Below are 19,313 nucleotides of genomic sequence, written 5' to 3' on the forward strand. Positions count from 1 at the left end.
CCTTTCTCCAGGGGAACTTCCCAACCCAGGGATCTAACTCATGTCTCCTGCATTGTAGGCAGATTCTTTTACCGTCTGAGCCACCAGGGAAGCCCGTGTTGCTGCTGCTGCTGCTAAGTCGCTTCAGTCGTGGGATTTTCCAGGCAAGAATGGGTTGCCATTGCCTTCTCCGAGGGAAGCCCATAAAAGACTATAAATTGGTTTCAGGCTATCCAAACAAGGTCCATATAATATGTGGTTGCTGTGTTTCTAAGCCTTTTTAGATCCAAGCAATTTGCTCACTTTTTTTTTCAGACGCTATTGCTTTATTGCAGAATGGACTCAATTCATATATGCATACATTTACCAACAACAAAAATCCATAAATTTTAAAGGAACCATGCACTGTATACTGAGGTTCTGAAAGCTGCTTCTAATTTAGAAATACTAGAAGTAGTTATAGAGACACGTTACTTATAAATTCATATGAACCTCATATGGTTACTCTTAGTTCCATCTTTGTCAGATTACCTCATCACAATTTAGCAAACCACAATTTTGGTCTTGGTAGATACACCCAGTACAGCAGGGGGCAGGATTACCTCCTTCTAGAAGCCAAATGCTTAGGAAACCCCTTCTAACGTTAATCAGAGAGAATGGTTTTCAAGTTAAGCACAAAGATAACTAAAAGAAAAAGTTTTCTCTGAATACAGAGATAAGGTAAATTCCCAGAGAATGTGCTGAATAAAAGACTATCAGTATTCTCTGTTTGAAAGAGCAATCAGACCTGGTTTAAAAGCGGGGCAGGAATATCCGAGTGGGTCGGAGAGAGGGTGGACGACTAAAGAAGGAGGGCGAAGAGCCAGAAAAAGAGTCGTCAGCTGCCAGAGAAGAGTGGAAACCTGCTTAGCAGGTAATTTGACGAAATGAATCGAGACGCAGGAGGAAAGTCCCCGTGGCGAGTGAAGTCGAGCGAGGAACGAGAGCAGGAGACTAACCCCGGACGTTTGGAAGGCCGTGCTGAATCCGGTTTTTCCACGGACTGGAACAATCCCGAACAAGGCACTGGGCGCGGACTCGGAAAACAATCTTCAGCTGCCCGCCTCCCGAGGCCAGGGAGTGACCTGCGAAACCCAGGGCGCGCCCCAGCAGAGGATTCCGGAGGCGTGACGAGTCCTCTCTCTCCTTCCGTGCCTCCGCCGCGGGAAGTAGTCCCCGGCTGCGCCGGCTCCGAAGGAATCTGGGCCGGGGAGCCCTGAGGCCCTCAGGGCATGAGTCCCAGGAGTGGCGGACGCGCAGCCAATCCCTGGAAAGAGGGCGTGGCTAACCCGGTCCCGCGGATCCCTCCGCCCGTGTCCGCTGTGCTGAGGCAGAGGGAGCCGCCATTTTGGATGCTGAGTCTTGGTTCCCAAGTGCTCTCTGCCGTTTTCACGTCCGGTTTTGGCCAGGTGAGTGGGCTTTTTCAGGGTCGAGCGTCTTTGTTTTCTTCCCCACACTGCGCTCCAGTTTTAGAAGTCCCTAGCCAGGGATTTGGGCGACTCTGAAGTGGCAGGTGAGGAGAAACAGAATGATCCTGGGTCAGGCCGGAGGGGCTGCGGCGCGGAAGGCCGCCGAAGGCCGGGCTCGGGGGCGTGGCAGGGCCGCGAGCTGCTTGGAGGCCGCTAGTCGTGGATACATGACACCGCCAAACTTTCTTGTCCTCCCTGCTTCGAGCCGCCTCTACCCCGGGGTGAAACTGCCGCGGCCTGAGCTTTGGCACCCGACGCGGACAGGGCCGGGCCGGCGCTCTCGGCCACTCCCCTCACGTCGCCTCTTCTGGCCCAGAGACTTCGGTTCGGTTGTGTCCCTGGTGCCCGACGGAGTCCGCGTCCGAGCCGGGCAGCCTCCCCTGGGCGGCGCAGCCTCCAGGGTACGTACCTGGGGGCCCTGGGTGAAATTGCCTTTTTCTTTAGTGGAAGCAAAACGCGACCTTTGACCCCTTTCGCTGACCCCTTCTTGTCTGATGAGCGGTGTTTTGAGGAACCTGTGGTCCTGTCCCTCCTCTTTTGAGTTTTCATTGCTCTCCTTCCTCGGTGCTGCAGGTGAGAGGACTGGAAACTCGACCTGCATGAAGTTTTACAAGGATCGGGACCCAAGAGCGCCCGTTTAATAGTTTCAGTTCAATCTCTCAGTCGTGTCCGACTCTTTGCGACCCCGTGAATCGCAGCATGCCAGGCCTCCCTGTCCATCACCAACTCCCGGAGTTCACTCAAACTCATGTCCCTCGAGTAGGTGATGCCATCCAGCCATCTCATCCTCTGTCGTCCCCTTCTCCTCCCGCCCCCAATCCCTTCCAGCATCAGAGTCTTTTCCAGTGAGTCAACTCGTCGCATGAGGTGGCCAAAGTATTGCAGTTTCAGCTTTCACATCTCCTTTAGAATGGACTGGTTGGATCTCCTTGCAGTCCAAGGGCTCTCAAGAATCTTCTCCAACACCACAATTCAAAAGCATCAGTTCTTCGGTGATCAGCTTTCTTCACAGTTCCAGCTCTTACATCCGTATATGACCACTGGAAAAACCATAGCCTTGACTAGACGGACCTTGGTTGGCAAAGTAATGTCTCTGCTTTTTAATATGCTATCTAGGTTGGTCATAACTTTCCTTCCAAGGAGTAAGCGTCTTTTAATTTCCTGGCTGCAATCAGCATCTTCAGTGATTTTGGAGCCCAAAAAATAAAGTCTGACACTGTTTCCACTGTTTCCCCATCTATTTCCCATGAAGTGATGGGACCAGATGCCATGATCTTGGTTTTCTGAATGTTGAGCTTTAAGCCAATTTTTTCACTCTCCTCTTTCACTTTCATCAAGAGGCTCTTTAGTCTCTCTTCACTTTCTGCCATAAGGGTGGTGTCATTTGCATATCTGAGGTTATTGATATTTCTCCCGGCAATCTTGATTCCAGCTTATGCTTCTTCCAGCCCAGCGTTCCTCATGATGTACTCTGCATATAAGTTAAATATGCAGGGTGACAATATACGGCCTTGAAGTTTAATAATTAGGTAATAGGAAAGAGAGTCACTTTCACTCTTTGTAGTAGTAAAACTGAAATTAAGAGCTGGTCATAGTTTTTCTGAGGCTAACGTAATCATTATTTTTCTAGACTTTTTATTATGAAAATTAAAAGCAAAGATAAAGACTAATGAATTCCCTCCTCACCCAGCTTCATCAACGATTATTTTCTGGCCAATCTTGTTTATATCCCCATTATGTATTCATTTAATAAAGTAATAGTTAATATATGTGTCGTCGTCACCCCCCCCAACCCCCGCCCCGCACAAGTAGTAGCCTTTTTGACTCCTGTACTTAGTAGAAATTTCCACTGGAAATTTTGTTTTTACAGCTTTCTCAGAACCCCATCTTCTGGGATAGGAGGACTTAGTAATATCCTTTTATTCGAGGATAAAAGATTGTTTTGAAACTTTAATGTTAGTATTACATTTTAAAGTCACCAAGTTTCCTAAGTCTTCTTATGTTTAAAGTAGTGTTCTGTCCAGATTGTTTTCATTCTTCCTATCTTCCTTTGCCTCTGGAATCTCAGTGATTGGGAGCCCCGGAATCCCCAACTCTATATAATCTACTTCATTTAAGCTTTCATTCCTTTAAAATCATTTCCCTGGTAACTCAGCTGGTAAAGAGTCCACCTGCAATTCAGGAGACCCCCTTTCGATTTCTGGGTCAGAAGATGTGCTGGAGAAGGGATAGGCTACCCACTCAAGTTTTCTTGGGCTTCCCTGGTGGCTCAGCTGGTAAAGAATCCCCCTGTGATGTGGGAGACCTGGGTTGGGAAGATCCCCTGGAGAAGGGAAAGGCTACCCACTCCAGTGTTCTGGCCTGGAGATTTCCATGACTGTTTAGTCCGTGGGGTCACAGAGAGTTGGACACAACTGAGTGACTTTCGCTTTTCCTTTAAAATCACAATTAAATCCCAATGACACAAAGTCTGTCCTGATTTAAAAATAGAACTAGAAGCGAGTATAGTGTAATGAGATAATTTAAAATACAGAAAAAGTAGTATACACATGAATACTAATTTCAGCATTATTTTATATGGCAAATATAAAAAAGATTGGGAAATTATTAAAAATGGTTTCTCAGTGTAGTATTAGGCAGCCGTTAAAGTATAATACTAAAGACTGTAGCAGATATGATGTTAAGTGATAAAAGAATTCACTAGTGATTGGAGTTCATGATTACAACTTTGTAAAAATATGCCTTAAGAGAAACTCTTTGTGAAAGTATGCCCAACGAATTTTTTGTATTGCTTTTTAGATTACATTTATTGAGAAACAAAGGTACTGTCATAAAGTCTTACGAATTTCAATATTTATAGCTCCTTCTGGAAAATCTTGATGGTCTCTGAATTCTGAAGTCTGTACTTTTCTTGTGAGTTATACATGATACTGCTGGTTTTGTGGTCTTTTATTAAATTTTCAATCTTGATTAGTTTGGTCACTGATTTTAGTACAGTTTGAAAACACAATAAACTTGACGTTTCTGTATGTGAAATGGTTTTAAGAATTGGGCTGTATTGTTGTGGAAATGTCTTCTAGCTTGTTTGTACTTTTATGTCACTTACTCATATCTGCAATGCCTAAATCATACCTGAATCTGTTCATATCACTTATAAGAAAGAGGTATTCAGGATAAATAAACTAATACATTTCAAATACAGTTTTCCTATATACTAAAATTGGCGTTCTGTGTGCTGTAGACTGTTGCCTCCCTTCCCAGTTTGGTTCTTTTGGAGCTACAAGACTCTAAAGTTGGTTTCTTGAGACTTAATGGTCTGTTTTGCCATTTTTTAGCTACTTTAAAGTTTTCAGAATTACTGTCTCTGGGCAGCTTCACTAATGTGGAAAGCTGTTCTGAGCTGCACCAGTCTCTCCCTTCTCTCTCCAAGGGTAACAGGAGGAATGGCCCAGTCCACGGTTTTACACTTTGCCTTATTCAGAATGGAGAGTTTATCCAGTTTTAAAAGGCTCCTGAAGCTGGGTGATAAAAGAAGGACTAGATCAGTTTGTTCCAACTTTTAAGGACTTGGGTAAAATGAAGGATTTGAAAGAGCCCAGAAGAGAACATGACAATGTGTGACATAATGGTGATGTAATTAAGATACCGAGAAGTAATTTCACAGTCACTAGTTCATAATCCTTTTATAAGATCTATGGTTTCTTTTTTTTTTTTTAGTTAATTTTTGGCTGCGCTTGGTCTTCTTGCAGTGCATGGGCTTCTCGTTGTGGTGGCTTCTCTTGTGGAGTGCATCTGCTCAGTGGTGGTGTATGGGCCTAGGTGCCTCAAGGCACGTAGAATCTTCCCACCAGACCAGGCATTGGACCTGTATCCTCTGCATTGGCAGGTGGATTCTCCACTGGACCACCAGGGAAGTCCCTGTAACGTTTATGTTATAGGTGTTTATGTGTCTTATGGTAGTTTTTGTGTCACTTATCCCCATTAAACTGTGAACTCCTTAAAACTAGGGTGTTACTTAAATGTTGTCTCCATCTGCTTGGCACAGTACTTGATAGAATGTGTACATGTGTGCGTGCTCAGTTGTATCCAACTCTTTGGGACTCCATGGACTATAGCCTGCCAGGCTCCTCCAGGCAAGAATACTGGAGTGGGTTGCCATTTACTACTCTAGGGAAACTTCTGGACTCAGGGATGAAACCTGAGTCTCCTGCATTGGTCGGCAGTTTCTTTACCACTGAACCGCTTGGGACGCCCTACTTGATAGATGCACTCAAAAATGTTTGATGAGTGGATGAATGGCAGTAAAAATCTTGAGGTACAAAATGAGTTTAGAATAAGCTCTGAATCAAATGACAGTTTTAAATTAGGTATTGGGCAGTATTAGTATGTAGTAATGTATATGTGTATTCACATATACATGTGTTTATATATGTTTTTTCTGTATATAATTATTTGTATATGTATAAAATAGTGACTTGACCAGAATAGTTTATTAACTTTTAGGTTATTCCTAAAATTAGTATTTTGAATCATTCAGGATACAAAGTTGATGGTAGCTTTGGAAACATAAGTTCAAATGCTGAATTGGAAGAATTCCTTGGCGGTTCAGGGGTTAGGACTTGGTGGTTTTACCTCCGGGACATGAATTGACTCCCTGGTTGAGGAATTAAGATACTGCAAGCTTCAAGGCAGGTCCAAAAGAAAAAAAAAAATCCTGAAATGATAATTAAATTGACCTTTTTTATTAGATAAGCTTTGAGTCTATTTTTTTTGCATATATTGGTAATTATTTTGGACATGTCCTAAATAAAAATAATAGTTAATATCTTGTGGTTTAGTGTCACTGTCCTTAATGATTAGTTTTTATAGAATAGGAGTCTAATTTCTGAAAGTTGAAAATCCTCAGAACTCCAGTTGACAAAGTATTTTGGCAAAGTATTTTCCTTTCCTTAAATCTAAAACAAAACTAGAGTCTGTAAGTTTGTGGAACTCAAAAAAAGACTTTTTAGTTAAATTTCCTATTAACGTAATAAACGAGTGACAGCTTTGTACTAAGTACTGTACGAGACTGTGGGAATAACAGTGTGTGCTTTGAGAAGTGTCAGACATGGTATAGTGACTAAAAGCAGCAGGAACCTTGAGAAGAGCTAAACTGAAATCCTAAACAGCTGAAATCCTCCAATGAGGTTGAAACAGTTAAAGCAAGGGAAAAAAGATGTAAATATATATTTAACTTTTTATTGTAATCCAAAGCATATAAAATTTTATGTAATAATGGAGTATAACCTTTAAAAATTGTGAGCAACTGTATTGTTTACCTGTAACTTATATTGTACATCAAGTATTCTTTGTTTTTTTTTTTTAATTAGCAGTTGTGGTGCTTGAGCTTAGCTGCCTCGAGGCATGTGGAATCTTCCCAGACCAGGGATTGAACCTGGGTCTCCTGCATTGGCAGGCAGATAACCACTGGACTACCAGGGAAGTCCTAGTCTTCAGTTTTTAAAAAGTTCATTTATCAGCTAATCTTTATTTTTAAATTGTTTATTTTTGGCTGTGCTGGGTCTTCATTGCTGTGCACTGGCTTTTTCTAGTTGCAACGAGCGGGGGCTACTCTGGTTGCAGTGTGCTGGTGTCTCATGGCAGTGGCTTCTCATGTAGCGGAGCATAGGCTCTAGGGCGTTCAGGTTTCAGTACTTGTGGCACGGTGGGCTTAGTTGCCCCATAGCATGTGGGATTTTTCTGCACCAGGGATTGAACCCATGTCCCCTGCGTTGGCAGGTGAATTCTGAACTAGTGGGCCACCAGCTATTAGCTAATAACGTATCAGTTAATCTTTAGATGATTAGACCTTTTCTTTAAGTATGGGTCAGTTGACTGAAGTTTTACTTATTTTTTTGCCACCTTCCAGGGCTTGCTTGCAGGATCTTAGTACCCCCACCAGGAATTGACTGTGGCTCTAGTCAGTGAAAAGTGTGGAGTCCTAGCCATTGAACCTCCAGGAAATGCCCTAAAATCCACAATTTTTCATTTAATCCTCATACCAGCTTTTTAAGGTATGTTGTTGTTTTTGGACTCTAAGTCTAGTGTCCTACTCTTTTGTGACCCTTGGACTGTAGCCCGCCAGGCTTCTCCAGGCAAGAATACTGGATTGCCATTTCCTTCTCCAGGAGATCTTCCTGACCCAGGGATCATGCTTGGCAGCTGAGCCATCTGGGAAGTTCTTGAGGTGTGAGGGTTCATGTAAATATCGGAGCTAAGTTTCCTTAAGTGTTTAACAGAGAAGCCACTTGGGCCTGGATTTTCTTTCGGAATAGTTCTTAATTTTAGATTCAATTTTTGTCATGTATAAGGGGCAGGTATATTTTGTATTTCTTTTGAGTCAACTTTTAAAAAATTACTTATTTTACTTTTTGGTTGCTCTGGGTCTTCATTGCTGCACTTGAGCTTTCTCTAGTTGCGATGAGTGGGGGCTACTTTTAGTTGTGCTGCATGTACTTCTCATTGTGGTGACTTCTCTTGTTTTGAAGGACAGGTTCTAGGCTCTTCGGCTTCAGTAGCTGCAGCATAAGGACTCACTCAGTAGTTGTCACTCAAGGGCCCTAGAGTGCTCAGGCTTCAGTAGTTGTGGTGCACTGGCTTAGTTGCTTCGTGGCACGTGAAATCTTCCAGACCAGGGATCAAACTCATGTCCCCTGCATTGATAGGCAGATTACTAGTCACTGTACCAGCAAGGCAGTCCAGTTTTTTTACTTGTAGTTGACTTACAATGTTGTGTTAGTTTCAGATGTACTGCAAAGTGATTGTCATTCATATATTTACTTTTTCAGATTTTTTTGTTATAGGTTATTACAAATGTTGAATATAGTTCCTTTATGTGTCAGTTTTGGTAAATTGCATTTCTAACAGATTTGTCCATTTTATCTCATTGTTGAATTTATAGGTGTAAATTAGTAATATGTGTGTGTACTTGTGTTCAGTTGTTTCTGACTCTGTGATCCCATGAAATGTATTGCTTCAGGCTCCTCTGTCCATGGAATTTTCCAGGGAGGAATACTGGAGTGGGATGCCATTTCCTACTCCAGGGACTCTGTAACCAACATCTCTTGAGCTCTTGCATTGGTAGGCGGATTCTTGACCACTGCATCATTTGGAAAGCCCAAGTTAGTAATAATGTCCCTTTTAGTATTTATAGGCCCTGTAATGATATCCCTCTTTTTCAATCCTGATACTGGTAATATGTGTGTCCCCCACCACTTCCATCCTTCCTTTTTCCGAAGAACCTGTATTTGATTTCATTGATTTTCCTCTTCTTAGTTTCATTGGTTTTTACCTTTTAATTGTTTCTTTCTGCTTGCTTTGGGTTAATTTTTCTCTTTACAGTTACTTGTGGAAGCTTAGTTTACTAATTTGAGACCTTTCTTTTCCTTTTTTTGGGGGGGGGGCAGGAAGTAGAAAAGAATAACTTTATTGCTTTGTCAGGCAAAGAGACACACACCAGGCTTCTGCCTCAAAAAACTGTCTCTCAGACCTTCCTTCTTTTCTAATGTGAGCATTTAAAATTATAAAATTTCCCCAAGCACTGCTTTAGCTTCACACACACATTTTGATGTTATTAATTTTCATTTTCTTGCAGTTTAAACTTTTAAAAATAATTTCCACTTGAAACTTCCTCTTTGACATGTATTATTTAGAAGTATAGTGTTTAATTTACAAGTGTTTTGAGATTTTCTGTTATCTTTCTTATTACTGATTTTAGGTTAATTTCTATTGCGGTTAAAGAATATACCTTGGGTGACTTCACTTCAGTTCTGTTTAATTTGTTAAAATTTGTTTTGTAACCCAGGATGTGGTCTATGTTCATAAATGTTCCCTGTGCATTGCTGTGTTGAGTGGAGTGTTCTGTAAATGTCAGTGAGATATAGTGGGTTATTACTGGTGTTTAGTTCTGTACTCTTGCTGTGTATCCTAGTTTAAGAAATTTTAAAGGGAAGTATGTTGAAGTGTCCAACTACAGTTAAGGATTTGTTTCTTTGTCCTGTCCTATCTGCCTTTTGTTGTTTCTTGTATTTTGAAGCTTTATTGTGCATTCACTATTAGGTTGTTATATTTTCTTTGTGAATCCACCCTTCTGTGATTATATAATGTCCCTTTGTATCCCTGGTTTATCCTGCTGAAGTCTACTTTGTCTAACAGTATAGCCCCTTCAGCTTTTTTTAAAGTTGGAATATTATTGATATATAACTTTTTATTAGTTTCAGGTGTACAACATAATGATTTCATATTTGTATGTATTGCAAAATGATTACCACATTAAGTTTTTGTTGTTCAGTCTCTAAGTCGAGTCCAACTCTTTACGACACTAGGCTTCCTTGTCCTCCATCTCCTGAGTTTGCTCAGATTCATGTCCATTGAGTCAGTGATACCATCAGTAAGTCTAGTTAACATCTGTCACCATACATAGTTACAGTTTTTTCCTCTTTTGATGAGAACTTTTAAGATTCATTCTCTTGGGTTTCCCTGGTGATCCAGTGGTTAAGACTCTGCATTTCTATTGGAGGGGGTGCAGGTTCAATCTCTGGTCGGGGAACTTGAGATCCCACATCCCACATTCCCAGCTGCAAGGCCAAAAAAATGGGAAGAAAAATTATTTTCTTAGTAACTTTGTAATTTGTTGTTGCTCAGTTGTCTCTGACTTTCTGCAGCCCCTTGGACTGCAGTATGCCAGGCTTCCTTGTCCTTCACCATCTCCCAGAGCTTGCTCAGACTCATGTCCATTGAGTCAGTGATGCCATCCAACCATCTCGTCCTCTGTTGTCCCCTTCTCCTCTGGCCCTCAATCTTTCCCAGGATCAGGATCTTTTCCAATGAGTTAGCTCTTCGCATCAGGTGGCCAAAATATTGGAGCTTCAGCATCAGTCCTTCCAATGATATTCAGGGTTGATTTCCTTTAGGATTGACTGGTTTGATCTCCTTGCAGTCCAAGGGACTCTGAAGAGTCATCTCCAACCCCACAGTTCAAAATATATAATACAGTATTAATCATAGTCACCATACCGCATTGTACATAACATCCCATGACTCATTTACAGTATTTTATAACTGGAAGTTTGTAATGAAATGGGTGGAGGGGGTTGAAAGGTACAACTTTCAGCTTTCTTTTGACTACTGTTTACGTGATATACTATTTTTCATCCTTTTAACCTTTCTACATTATCAATGTGAATTTAATCTTGGCATTATATAATTTGGTCATTTTTTGAACCATCTGGTGGTAAGCCTTGTTAACATCTGTCACCATACATAGTTACAATTCTGACAATCTGTTTTTTAAATTGTCATATTTAGATCATTTCTACTTATGTAATTAGTATATTTGAATTTAGGTCTACCACTTTATTATTTGTTTTCTGTTTTTCATTTCTCTTACTGCTTGCATGCCTTATCTTGGGTTATTTGTACAGTTTAGTCGTCAAGTTTAAAATCTGTCCAGCTTTTTAGTCTTTTTTTGATATAGTATGTTTTACTGGTCAATCTAGAAGTTATACTGGACATACTTAACTTCACAATCTACTTAGTATTTTATCACTTCTTGTGGAATATATTAATAGAAATATCATGTAGGTTCCTTTACCTTGCTCCCTACCTCTTTATACCATTATGTTGTGGTTATCTTATGTATTATGTTTACATGTGTTGGAAAAAACCCATCCGTGTTATTAGTTTTGCTTTTAATTGTCAAATAAGAGACTGAAGAGAACAGTCATTTATTGTATTTACCCAGATATTTGCCAATTCTGTAATGTAAGATATAAATATTTGCCATTTCTTCCTTTATTTTAGTGTTCCAAGTTTTCTTATTAATGTTCCCTCATCTGAGAGTGACTTGTGTGTGTGCTGAGTAGTGTCCGATTCTTTGTGATCTCATGGACTGTAGCCTACCAGACTCCTTTGTCCATGGGAGTTTCCCAGCAAGAATACTGGAGTGGATTGCCATTTCCTCCTCCATAGGGTATTCCTGACTCAGGGATGGAAGTTGCATCTCCTTTGTCTCTTGCATTGGGAGGTAGATACTTTACCACTGAACCACCTGGGAATACTGGAGAATGACTCATTTCCCCTGTATTTCTGAAGGGTATATTCACTAGTTATAGAATTCTGGGTTGACAGTTCTTTTCTGGTCATACTTCCTTTTGGCCTCTGTGGTTTCTGATGGGAAGTCTTATTATTTGAATAAATGATCTGTAGGTAATGTGTTTTTCTTTGGCTGCTTTCAGTATTTTAAAATTTTGTCTTTAGTTTTCAGCAGTTTGATTAAGATGATTCTGAGCATATGTTTCTTTGGGATTATTCAGTTCAGAGAGCTCTGAGTTTTTTAGTCTGTAGATTTATTTATTTTGCTAAATTTGGAGAGTTTTCACCCAGTATATTTCCAAAAGTTTTTGGACACCAAACTGTTTCTCCTATCCTTCTGAGATTCTGATGATGCAATACTAGACTCTTTGCTATTTCTACGATATTTGAGACTTTGATCACTTTTTTCAGTGTATCTTTTTAATCTCTTTTTCAGATTGAATACTTAGTATTGATCTATGTTCAAGTGCATTGGCACTTTCCATTGTCATTTCCTTTCTGCTATCCAGCCCATAGGGTGAGTTTTAAACACTTTTTAAAACAGATTTTATTTATTTTTGACTGTGCTGGGTCTCTGATGCTGTGTTGGCTTTTCCCTAATTGAGGCAAGCGGGGGCTACTCTGTTGTTGCTGTGTGCGAACTTCTCATTGAGGTGGCATCTTTTGTGGAGCACAGGCTCTAGAGCATGCAGGCTTCAGTAGTCGCAGTTCCCCAGCTCTGAAGCGCAGGCTCAGTAGTTGTGGTGCACAGGTTTAGTTGCTCTGTGGTATATGGGATCTTCCCAGGTCAGGGATTAAACCGATGTCTCCTGCATTGACAAGCAGATTCTTTACCGCTGAGCCACCAGGGAAGCCCCTCTTTTGATTATTGTATTTTTCAGTTCTCAATTTTGTTTCCTCAGGAATTCCCTGGTGATCCAGTGGTTCTCACTCGGTGCTTTCACTGCCAGGACCTGGGTTTAGGGGCTGGGTTTGATCTCTGTTCGAGGAACGAAGATCTTGCAAGGTGCACAGAGGGCCAAAAAAAAATTGTTTCCTCTCGATGTTTTTTGTTTCTTTACTGAGATTTTCTAGTCATTCATTTCAAGAGTATTTGCCCTTACTTGTTGCAGTGTTTTCTAAATTTATTTTTTAAGTGTAGTCCAATTGTTGAAATATTTTTACAGTAGCTGCTTTAAAGCCTTTGTCAATTAATTCTAGCAACTGTATAATCTCAGCATTGATGTACGTTGATTGTTTTTTCTGTGAGTTGACTTTACTGATTTGGTGTATTTCACTCAGTTTGTCCACACCAGGGATCCTCTTTCTGGCTTCTCAAGACAGGACTAGAGAGTTGAGCTTCTCTTGCTGTTTGTACTTTCCTGTGTCAGTGCTCACTTTTGGTTTCAGACTGCCTTGCATCTAGGAAATAGAAAAACTGATAAACTCACTGCCACTTTATTGGTGCATCTAATTTGGTTTCTATCCAGCTTCTATTATTTACTTTTCAGAATCCTCAAAAAGCTGCTCCATATATGCTTTTCAGGATTTATAGCTTCATTCAGTGAAAGGAATTGAACCTAGAACCCTCCCTGTTCTTTACTTTTTTTCTTCTGCTTTTAAGGACTCTTCATGTTGCTATAAGTATATATAGCTGGTTCATTAATTCTGTTGGCTGGATAGTATTCTGTCATGTTTGTGTTACATTTTATCTTTCTTTTTGTAATGGAGATTTGGCATTCGTCCACCTCCTTACTACCACAGAATCCATATACCTGTGTCTTCATGGGTTCTGTACACATTTTCTTGGGGGTATATGTCCATGAATAGAATTGCAGGATCCTAAGGTATATGTGTATATTTACTATTAAGACATACATATTATTAAATACTAATAGGCTAATACTGTTAGAATACTGATAGATGAATAGAATATTATTAACCTTAAATGGAAGAAAGTTCTTTGATGTGCTACAGGATGGACTATTGAACTATATTAATATTAGTATTCCACACACACACATATATATACATTTGTTTATCCATTCATGTTTCATTGGACAGATTTTTTCCACTTTTCAGCTATAATGAATAATGCTGCTATGAACGTGGGTGTACAAATTATGTTTCTTTCAAGAAATAACGATTTTCAAGTGCTGTCTTGAGGATTAATCTTGATTATTTATCCTTTTTTGCCTGTTTCAGTACAATAGAATATTTAGTGTCCTGCAGAACCTTAGGGTTGAAAGGGACTTTAGAGATTATATTGTAATAACTTAAATTATGTTCCTGTATTACTGTAGAAACACCATTTAGCTTAAGTTTTCTAGCTTGGTTAACAAGTCTTAGTACAGTGTGAACCAGAGGTTGCTTTGTTAGCTCTAGTTTCTGGCTTCTTTGGTCTTGTGTAAAAATCAAGTCTTTGGCTGGATATCTTCTGTTTCCTCCTCCAAAACCACATACTTTTCTCCCCTCTGATCTATATCCCTGGAGGCTCATTCATGTGTACCGTGTGTGTGGGCCCCTTTGCTTCCTGGCTTCCAGTTAAGGGATAGATGGACCTGCAGGAGGAATGAGGGCTCAGTGCAAATTGTTTGCGCCTCCGCCAGTGTAATTCTTTGCTGGTGGCCCTTTCTGGATAGCTGCGCTCCCCAGGTTCCACTTCTTCATCTTGCCCATTCAGGCCTAAATGTATTTATGGTTCTGGGGCAGTTCAGTATTCATTGTTCTTTTCTTTAAATGTTACCCACGCCTTTATAAGTAGTATCTTTATTGAATTCTCCTCACTTTAACCAGGTTGTGGATACTGTGTGTTTCTAGCTGGTACCCTGATTGTTAGACTCCTTTAAAGGGGCCTTATGATTTTACTTTTGTAAATCTGAAAGATGTTATTCCTGAATCATAAGATTAGTAATTTAGGTTTATTTTTATCTATTTTCTGTAGTAGGTTTACAGTAGGATTTTGGGGGAAGAGAAAGTCTCTCCTCACAATCCCAGCCAAAAGATTCACTGTGAAATATAGACACCTCTTCGGTATTTTCAACTTCCTTCACAATGTTGGATTTATATTTGTAGCATAAAACGTTCAGTTCCTCTTTCAGGAAATTTTAGCACCTAAGTCCCTGTTCATTTGATTGGGTTCCTTTTGTTCCCATGTTTGAGCATGGTCCCAAACTAGCATTTGTGGATGTTGACCCATCTTTGACAAATATGTAAAATAGAGGTGTCTTTATATCCTCCAGAGTTTCTTCATGTTGCTAAAGCTACCATTTATTACCTGTCTCTTTGTGTTGTGTCTTTCACTGTCTAGCCACTTTAGATACCTATTCTGATAATGTTTACTGAGGAGTTAACATTTTACTTTTCTAAGGAGGCAAATGAATTTATTTATATTACTTTTTTTTTGATAGAAATTCCAAATTACGTCTTTCTGAGATAGATTTGGTTTTAGTGTTAGTCCAAATTCCTTAGATTTGAAAAGAGTTCACATATAGGTGTTGACTAAAAAATATGCACAACTTGAGAGTTGCTAGTTAAGTTTTGTTTGGGGCAAAGTGAGAACTGCAGTCCAGGAGACAGCACCTCAGTTCTGAGAGACTGTTTTAAGGAGGCAGGAGGGGAAATGAGGCTGTGAACAAGTTTGTAACAAAGGGAGCAGGCAGTTTGAACATCAAAGATGAGGTTATCAAGTTAAGGAGTTTCGCATTCTATGTATGGGAAGAGGCAAGCCTCTGGACTCACTGAATTCATTCCTTTTCATATGCACCTCATCTGCTGCTACTGCTGCTAAGTCACTTCAGTCGTGTCCAACTCTGTGTGACCCCATAGACGGCAGCCCACCAGGTTCCCCCGTCCCTGGGATTCTCCAGGCAAGAACACTGGAGTGGGTTGCCACCTCCTTCTCCAATGTGTGAAAGTGAAAAGTGAAAGTGAAGTCACTCAGTCATGTCTGACTCGTAGCGACCCCATGGACTGCAGCCCACCAGGCTCCTCTGTCCATGGGATTTTCTAGGCAAGAGTACTGGAGTGGCTTGTCATGCACCTCATCTACCCAGGGCTAAATTGTTTCCTTGTTCATCTGAAGGAGTGGCAGATGGCTGCTTTTTTGCATCAATATCCCCCCTCCCCCGCCCAGCAGTCACCGTTGGGGGGTGGCAGCATCTGTTGGATGGAGCCCTCATTCACATTTGGAGGCCAGAAATTGCTTGATGGCCGTGACATTTCTTGTTTATTGATAGGGCAGGAACTATTTTCATTTACTAACGCCTCCCCATGGTAATAGTTCTTCCCTGTATTCTTGCCAGCTCTCCTTAATCTCTTCAGCTTCTGTTAGGTCTGTACCATTTCTGTCCTTTATTGTGCCCACCTTTGCATGAAACTATACAAAAAACTATACAAGAAAGATCTTCACGACCCAGATAATCACGATGGTGTGGTCACTCACCTAGAGCCAGACATCCTGGAATGTGAAGTCAAGTGGGCCTTAGGAGGCATCACTACAAACAAAGCTAGTGTACGTGATGGAATTCCATTTGAGCTGTTTCAGATCCTAAAAGATGATGCTGTGAAAGTGCTGCAGTCAATATCCCAGCAAATTTGGAAAACTCAGCAGTGGCCACAGGACTGGAGAAGGTCAGTTTTCATTCCAATCCCAGAGAAAGGCAGAGCCAACGAATGCTCGGACTACCGCACACTTACACTCATCTCACACTCCAGTAAAGTAATGCTCAAATTCTCCAAGCCAGGCTTCAATAGTACATGAACTGTGAACTTCCAGATGTTCAAGCTGGATTTAGAAAAGGCAGAGGAACCAGAGATCAAATTGCCAGCATCCACTGGATAATAGAAAAAGGAAGAGAGTTCCAGAAAAACATCTACTTTTGCTTTATTGACTGTGCCAAAGTCTTTGACTGTGTGGACCACAACCAACTGTGGAAAATTCTGAAAGAGATGGGGATACCAGACCACCTGACCTGCCTCTTGAGAAATCTGTGCGCACGTCAGGAAGCAACAGTTAGAACTGGACATGAAACAGCAGACTGGTTCCAAATCGGGAAAGGCTAATACACGCCAAAGTTGTGTATTGTCACCCTGCTTATTTAACTTATATGCAGAGTACATCGCAAGAAACGCTGGACTGGAAGAAGGACAAGCTGGAATCAAGATTGCCGGGAGAAGTATCAATAACCTCAGATATGCAGATGATACCACCCTTATGGCAGAAAGCGAGGCAGAACTAAAGAGCCTCTTGATGAAAGTGAAAGAGGAGAGTGAAAAAGTTGGCTTAAAGCTCAATATTCAGAAAACTAAGATCATGGCATCTGGTCCCATCACTTCATGGTAAGTAGATGGGGAAACAAAACAGTGACAGACTTTATTTTCTTGGGCTCCAAAATCACTGCACATGATGACTGCAGCCATGAAATTAAAAGATGCCTGCTCCTTGGAAGAAAAGCTATGACCAACTAGACGCATATTAAAAAGCAGAGACATTACTTCGCCAACAAAGGTCCATCTAGTCAAAGCTATGGTTTTTTTAGTCATGTACGGATGTGAAAGGTGGACCATAAAAAATATTGAGTGCTGAAGAATTGATGGTTTTTAACTATGTTGTTGGAGAAGACTCTTGAGAGTCCCTTGGATGCAAGAAGATCAAACCAGTCAATCCTGGTTTGGAAATCAATCCTGAATATTCATAGGAAGGACTGATGCTAAAGCTGAAACTCCAATACTTTGGCCACCTCATGGAAGAGTTGACTCACTGGAAAAGATCCTGTTGCTGGGAAAGATTGAAGGTGGGAGGAGAAGGGGATGACAGAGGATGAGATGGTTGGATGGCATCACCGACTCAATGGACATGAGTTTGAGTGAACTTAGGGAGTTGGTGATGGACAGGGAGGCCTGGCATGCCGAAGTCCCTGGAGTCGCAGAGTCGGACACGACTAAGCGACTGATCTGAATTGAACCTCATGGTGATAAATTCGACCATATTTGGGAGACATTTCATGACCTTTTTTTTTTTTCATCCCATGATGCTGGGAGGCTCATCCCAGATCACGTAAAAGATCTTCATTGATATGTCACTCCAGGTATTAATTTCCTAATCAATGGAATTAGGCCCATTTATAAATAAAAAAAGAGTCTTTGTATATAGGATCCAGGAGTTATTTCCCTTGTTGCCTCTTCCCATACCTAGAATCATGCTATTGCAATTATTTTGTGTTATGAATGTGATCTATTTTTTTAAGATGTTCAGTTATCATTAATTTGGATGAAGGCGTGGTTATGCATTATATAGTACAAAAGACAAATCTTATAAACACATTACAAGTAATAACAGTTACTAATGTGATTAAAGTTTCAGATAGGGATTTAAGCCATGAGCTTTCAGAACCAAATCATCTTCCTAAAACAGCACTCATTAGATGATTCATCTGGTTTATAAACACAGCATTCAGTTTGAATTATAGCACAGGTGTCCCCTTGAGATGCTGTAAGGATAGTAAGGGCCATATGATTTTGTAAGACAGCTTTTCTTACCACAGAGACCTCAGTTTCGTGGGCTAATAGCTTGGTTGCGTTAATCTTTTAATGCCTTTTGAGTGAATTTTGGAAAAGCTTCAATGTGAGAAATAACATTTTCCAGTCCTACGGAAGGTGGAAAAATAGCTGCTAAGTGATCATACCAGTGAAATAGAGATCTCTTGGTCCATCAAGTTCGTATTGATGGTAAATTTGCTGGAGTCATATCTAAGTTTGTACAGAAGTGGCCTTGAACCCAGGGGAATCCTAAAGTATACCTTCCTAGCCAGTCTGGTGGAAGCCAGGGTCATAGATTGGACCCACAAAGCCATTTAGTTCTGTTAGGTTCCAGCCAGTGTATTTCTGGTCTTCTGACCCAGTCTGTTCCATATCAATCACTGTCTTTTATGAGAAATGGTACATTGGCAGTTTTCATAAGACAGCCTAATTTTCTAGTGATATTAGGTTGATTATCTTTAGTATGATTTAATTGTTCTCAGCATAAGGGTGGCCTTTAGTATAAACGACCATAGCTTGGTATTAGCCAGATAAATCCATCCCATAACTGAGGAAGCATCCCTATTAATAGTCTAGAGTTTACTTTTTTTTTGACCAGGATTTAGCCTGTTGCTCTTATTGAGCTTGAGTAACCTTAAGGGAAGATTCATATTTATGGCCAGGGTCAGAATAAATATGTTTGTTTGGCCAAATGAGTTGGTCTTATCTAATGATTATCAGTAGTAGCCCAGACAGAGCTATAATTCCTTTCTTCTAAAATAAACTTTGTAAGAGCCAGCCAATCAGAGCCTTGAAGGGGAGAAACCCACCAAGGTAAACTAGAGGTACTGGATATAGGTAATTGACCACAACCCAACAATATGATTGATTTATAAAATTTGCATAAGATCATGCCCATGATAGAAAAACATTTGATTCATGTATCAGTTCAGTTCAGTCACTCAGTCGTGTCCGACTCTTTGCGACCCCATAAAAAACCAGGAAGAAAACGTAATGAACAATTGTACGAATCAGATCCCGATCTTGGATCAGCTGTCTACTTCTTACGTTGTCATCTTCACCGCAGAATTGATGCTTTCGAACTGCGGTATTAAAGAAGACTATTGAGAGTCCCTTGGACAGCAGGGTGAGCAAATCAGTCAGTCCTAAAGGCAATCAACCCTGAATATTCATTGG

At 40.7% G+C, this 19,313-nt stretch overlaps 2 protein-coding genes across 5 annotated transcripts in view; one reads left to right on the top strand and one right to left on the bottom strand.

Moving 5' to 3' along the window:
* ZNF821 (zinc finger protein 821) overlaps positions 1 to 1,109 on the bottom strand; it is a 28,651-nt gene extending 27,542 nt beyond the window's left edge. For both annotated transcript variants that reach the window (XM_055412405.2, XM_055412401.2), the window contains exon 1: positions 978 to 1,109. The gene's annotated coding sequence lies outside the window, so the exon portion shown is untranslated. The remainder of the gene's footprint in view (positions 1 to 977) is intronic.
* Positions 1,110 to 1,250: 141 nt separating this feature from the next.
* Positions 1,251 to 19,313, top strand: part of IST1 (IST1 factor associated with ESCRT-III) — a 40,217-nt gene continuing 22,154 nt past the window's right edge. Inside the window, exons 1-2 of one of the 3 annotated variants that reach the window (XM_088830129.1) lie at positions 1,319 to 1,427; positions 7,396 to 7,540. Coding sequence is in view for 2 of the 3 variants with exons in the window: in XM_088830127.1 (XP_088686253.1) it covers positions 1,547 to 1,888 (342 nt within the window). In the remaining variant the exon portion in view is untranslated. Of the gene's footprint in view, positions 1,428 to 1,491; positions 1,889 to 7,395; positions 7,541 to 19,313 lie in introns of those variants that run through there. The other 2 variants (XM_088830128.1, XM_088830127.1) reach the window with 2 other exon arrangements.

The sequence above is a fragment of the Moschus berezovskii genome, chromosome 22 (genome assembly GCF_049115385.1).
Source record: "Moschus berezovskii isolate FMDL1 chromosome 22, NW_MosBer_1.0, whole genome shotgun sequence".
Taxonomy (NCBI): Eukaryota; Metazoa; Chordata; class Mammalia; order Artiodactyla; family Moschidae; genus Moschus; species Moschus berezovskii.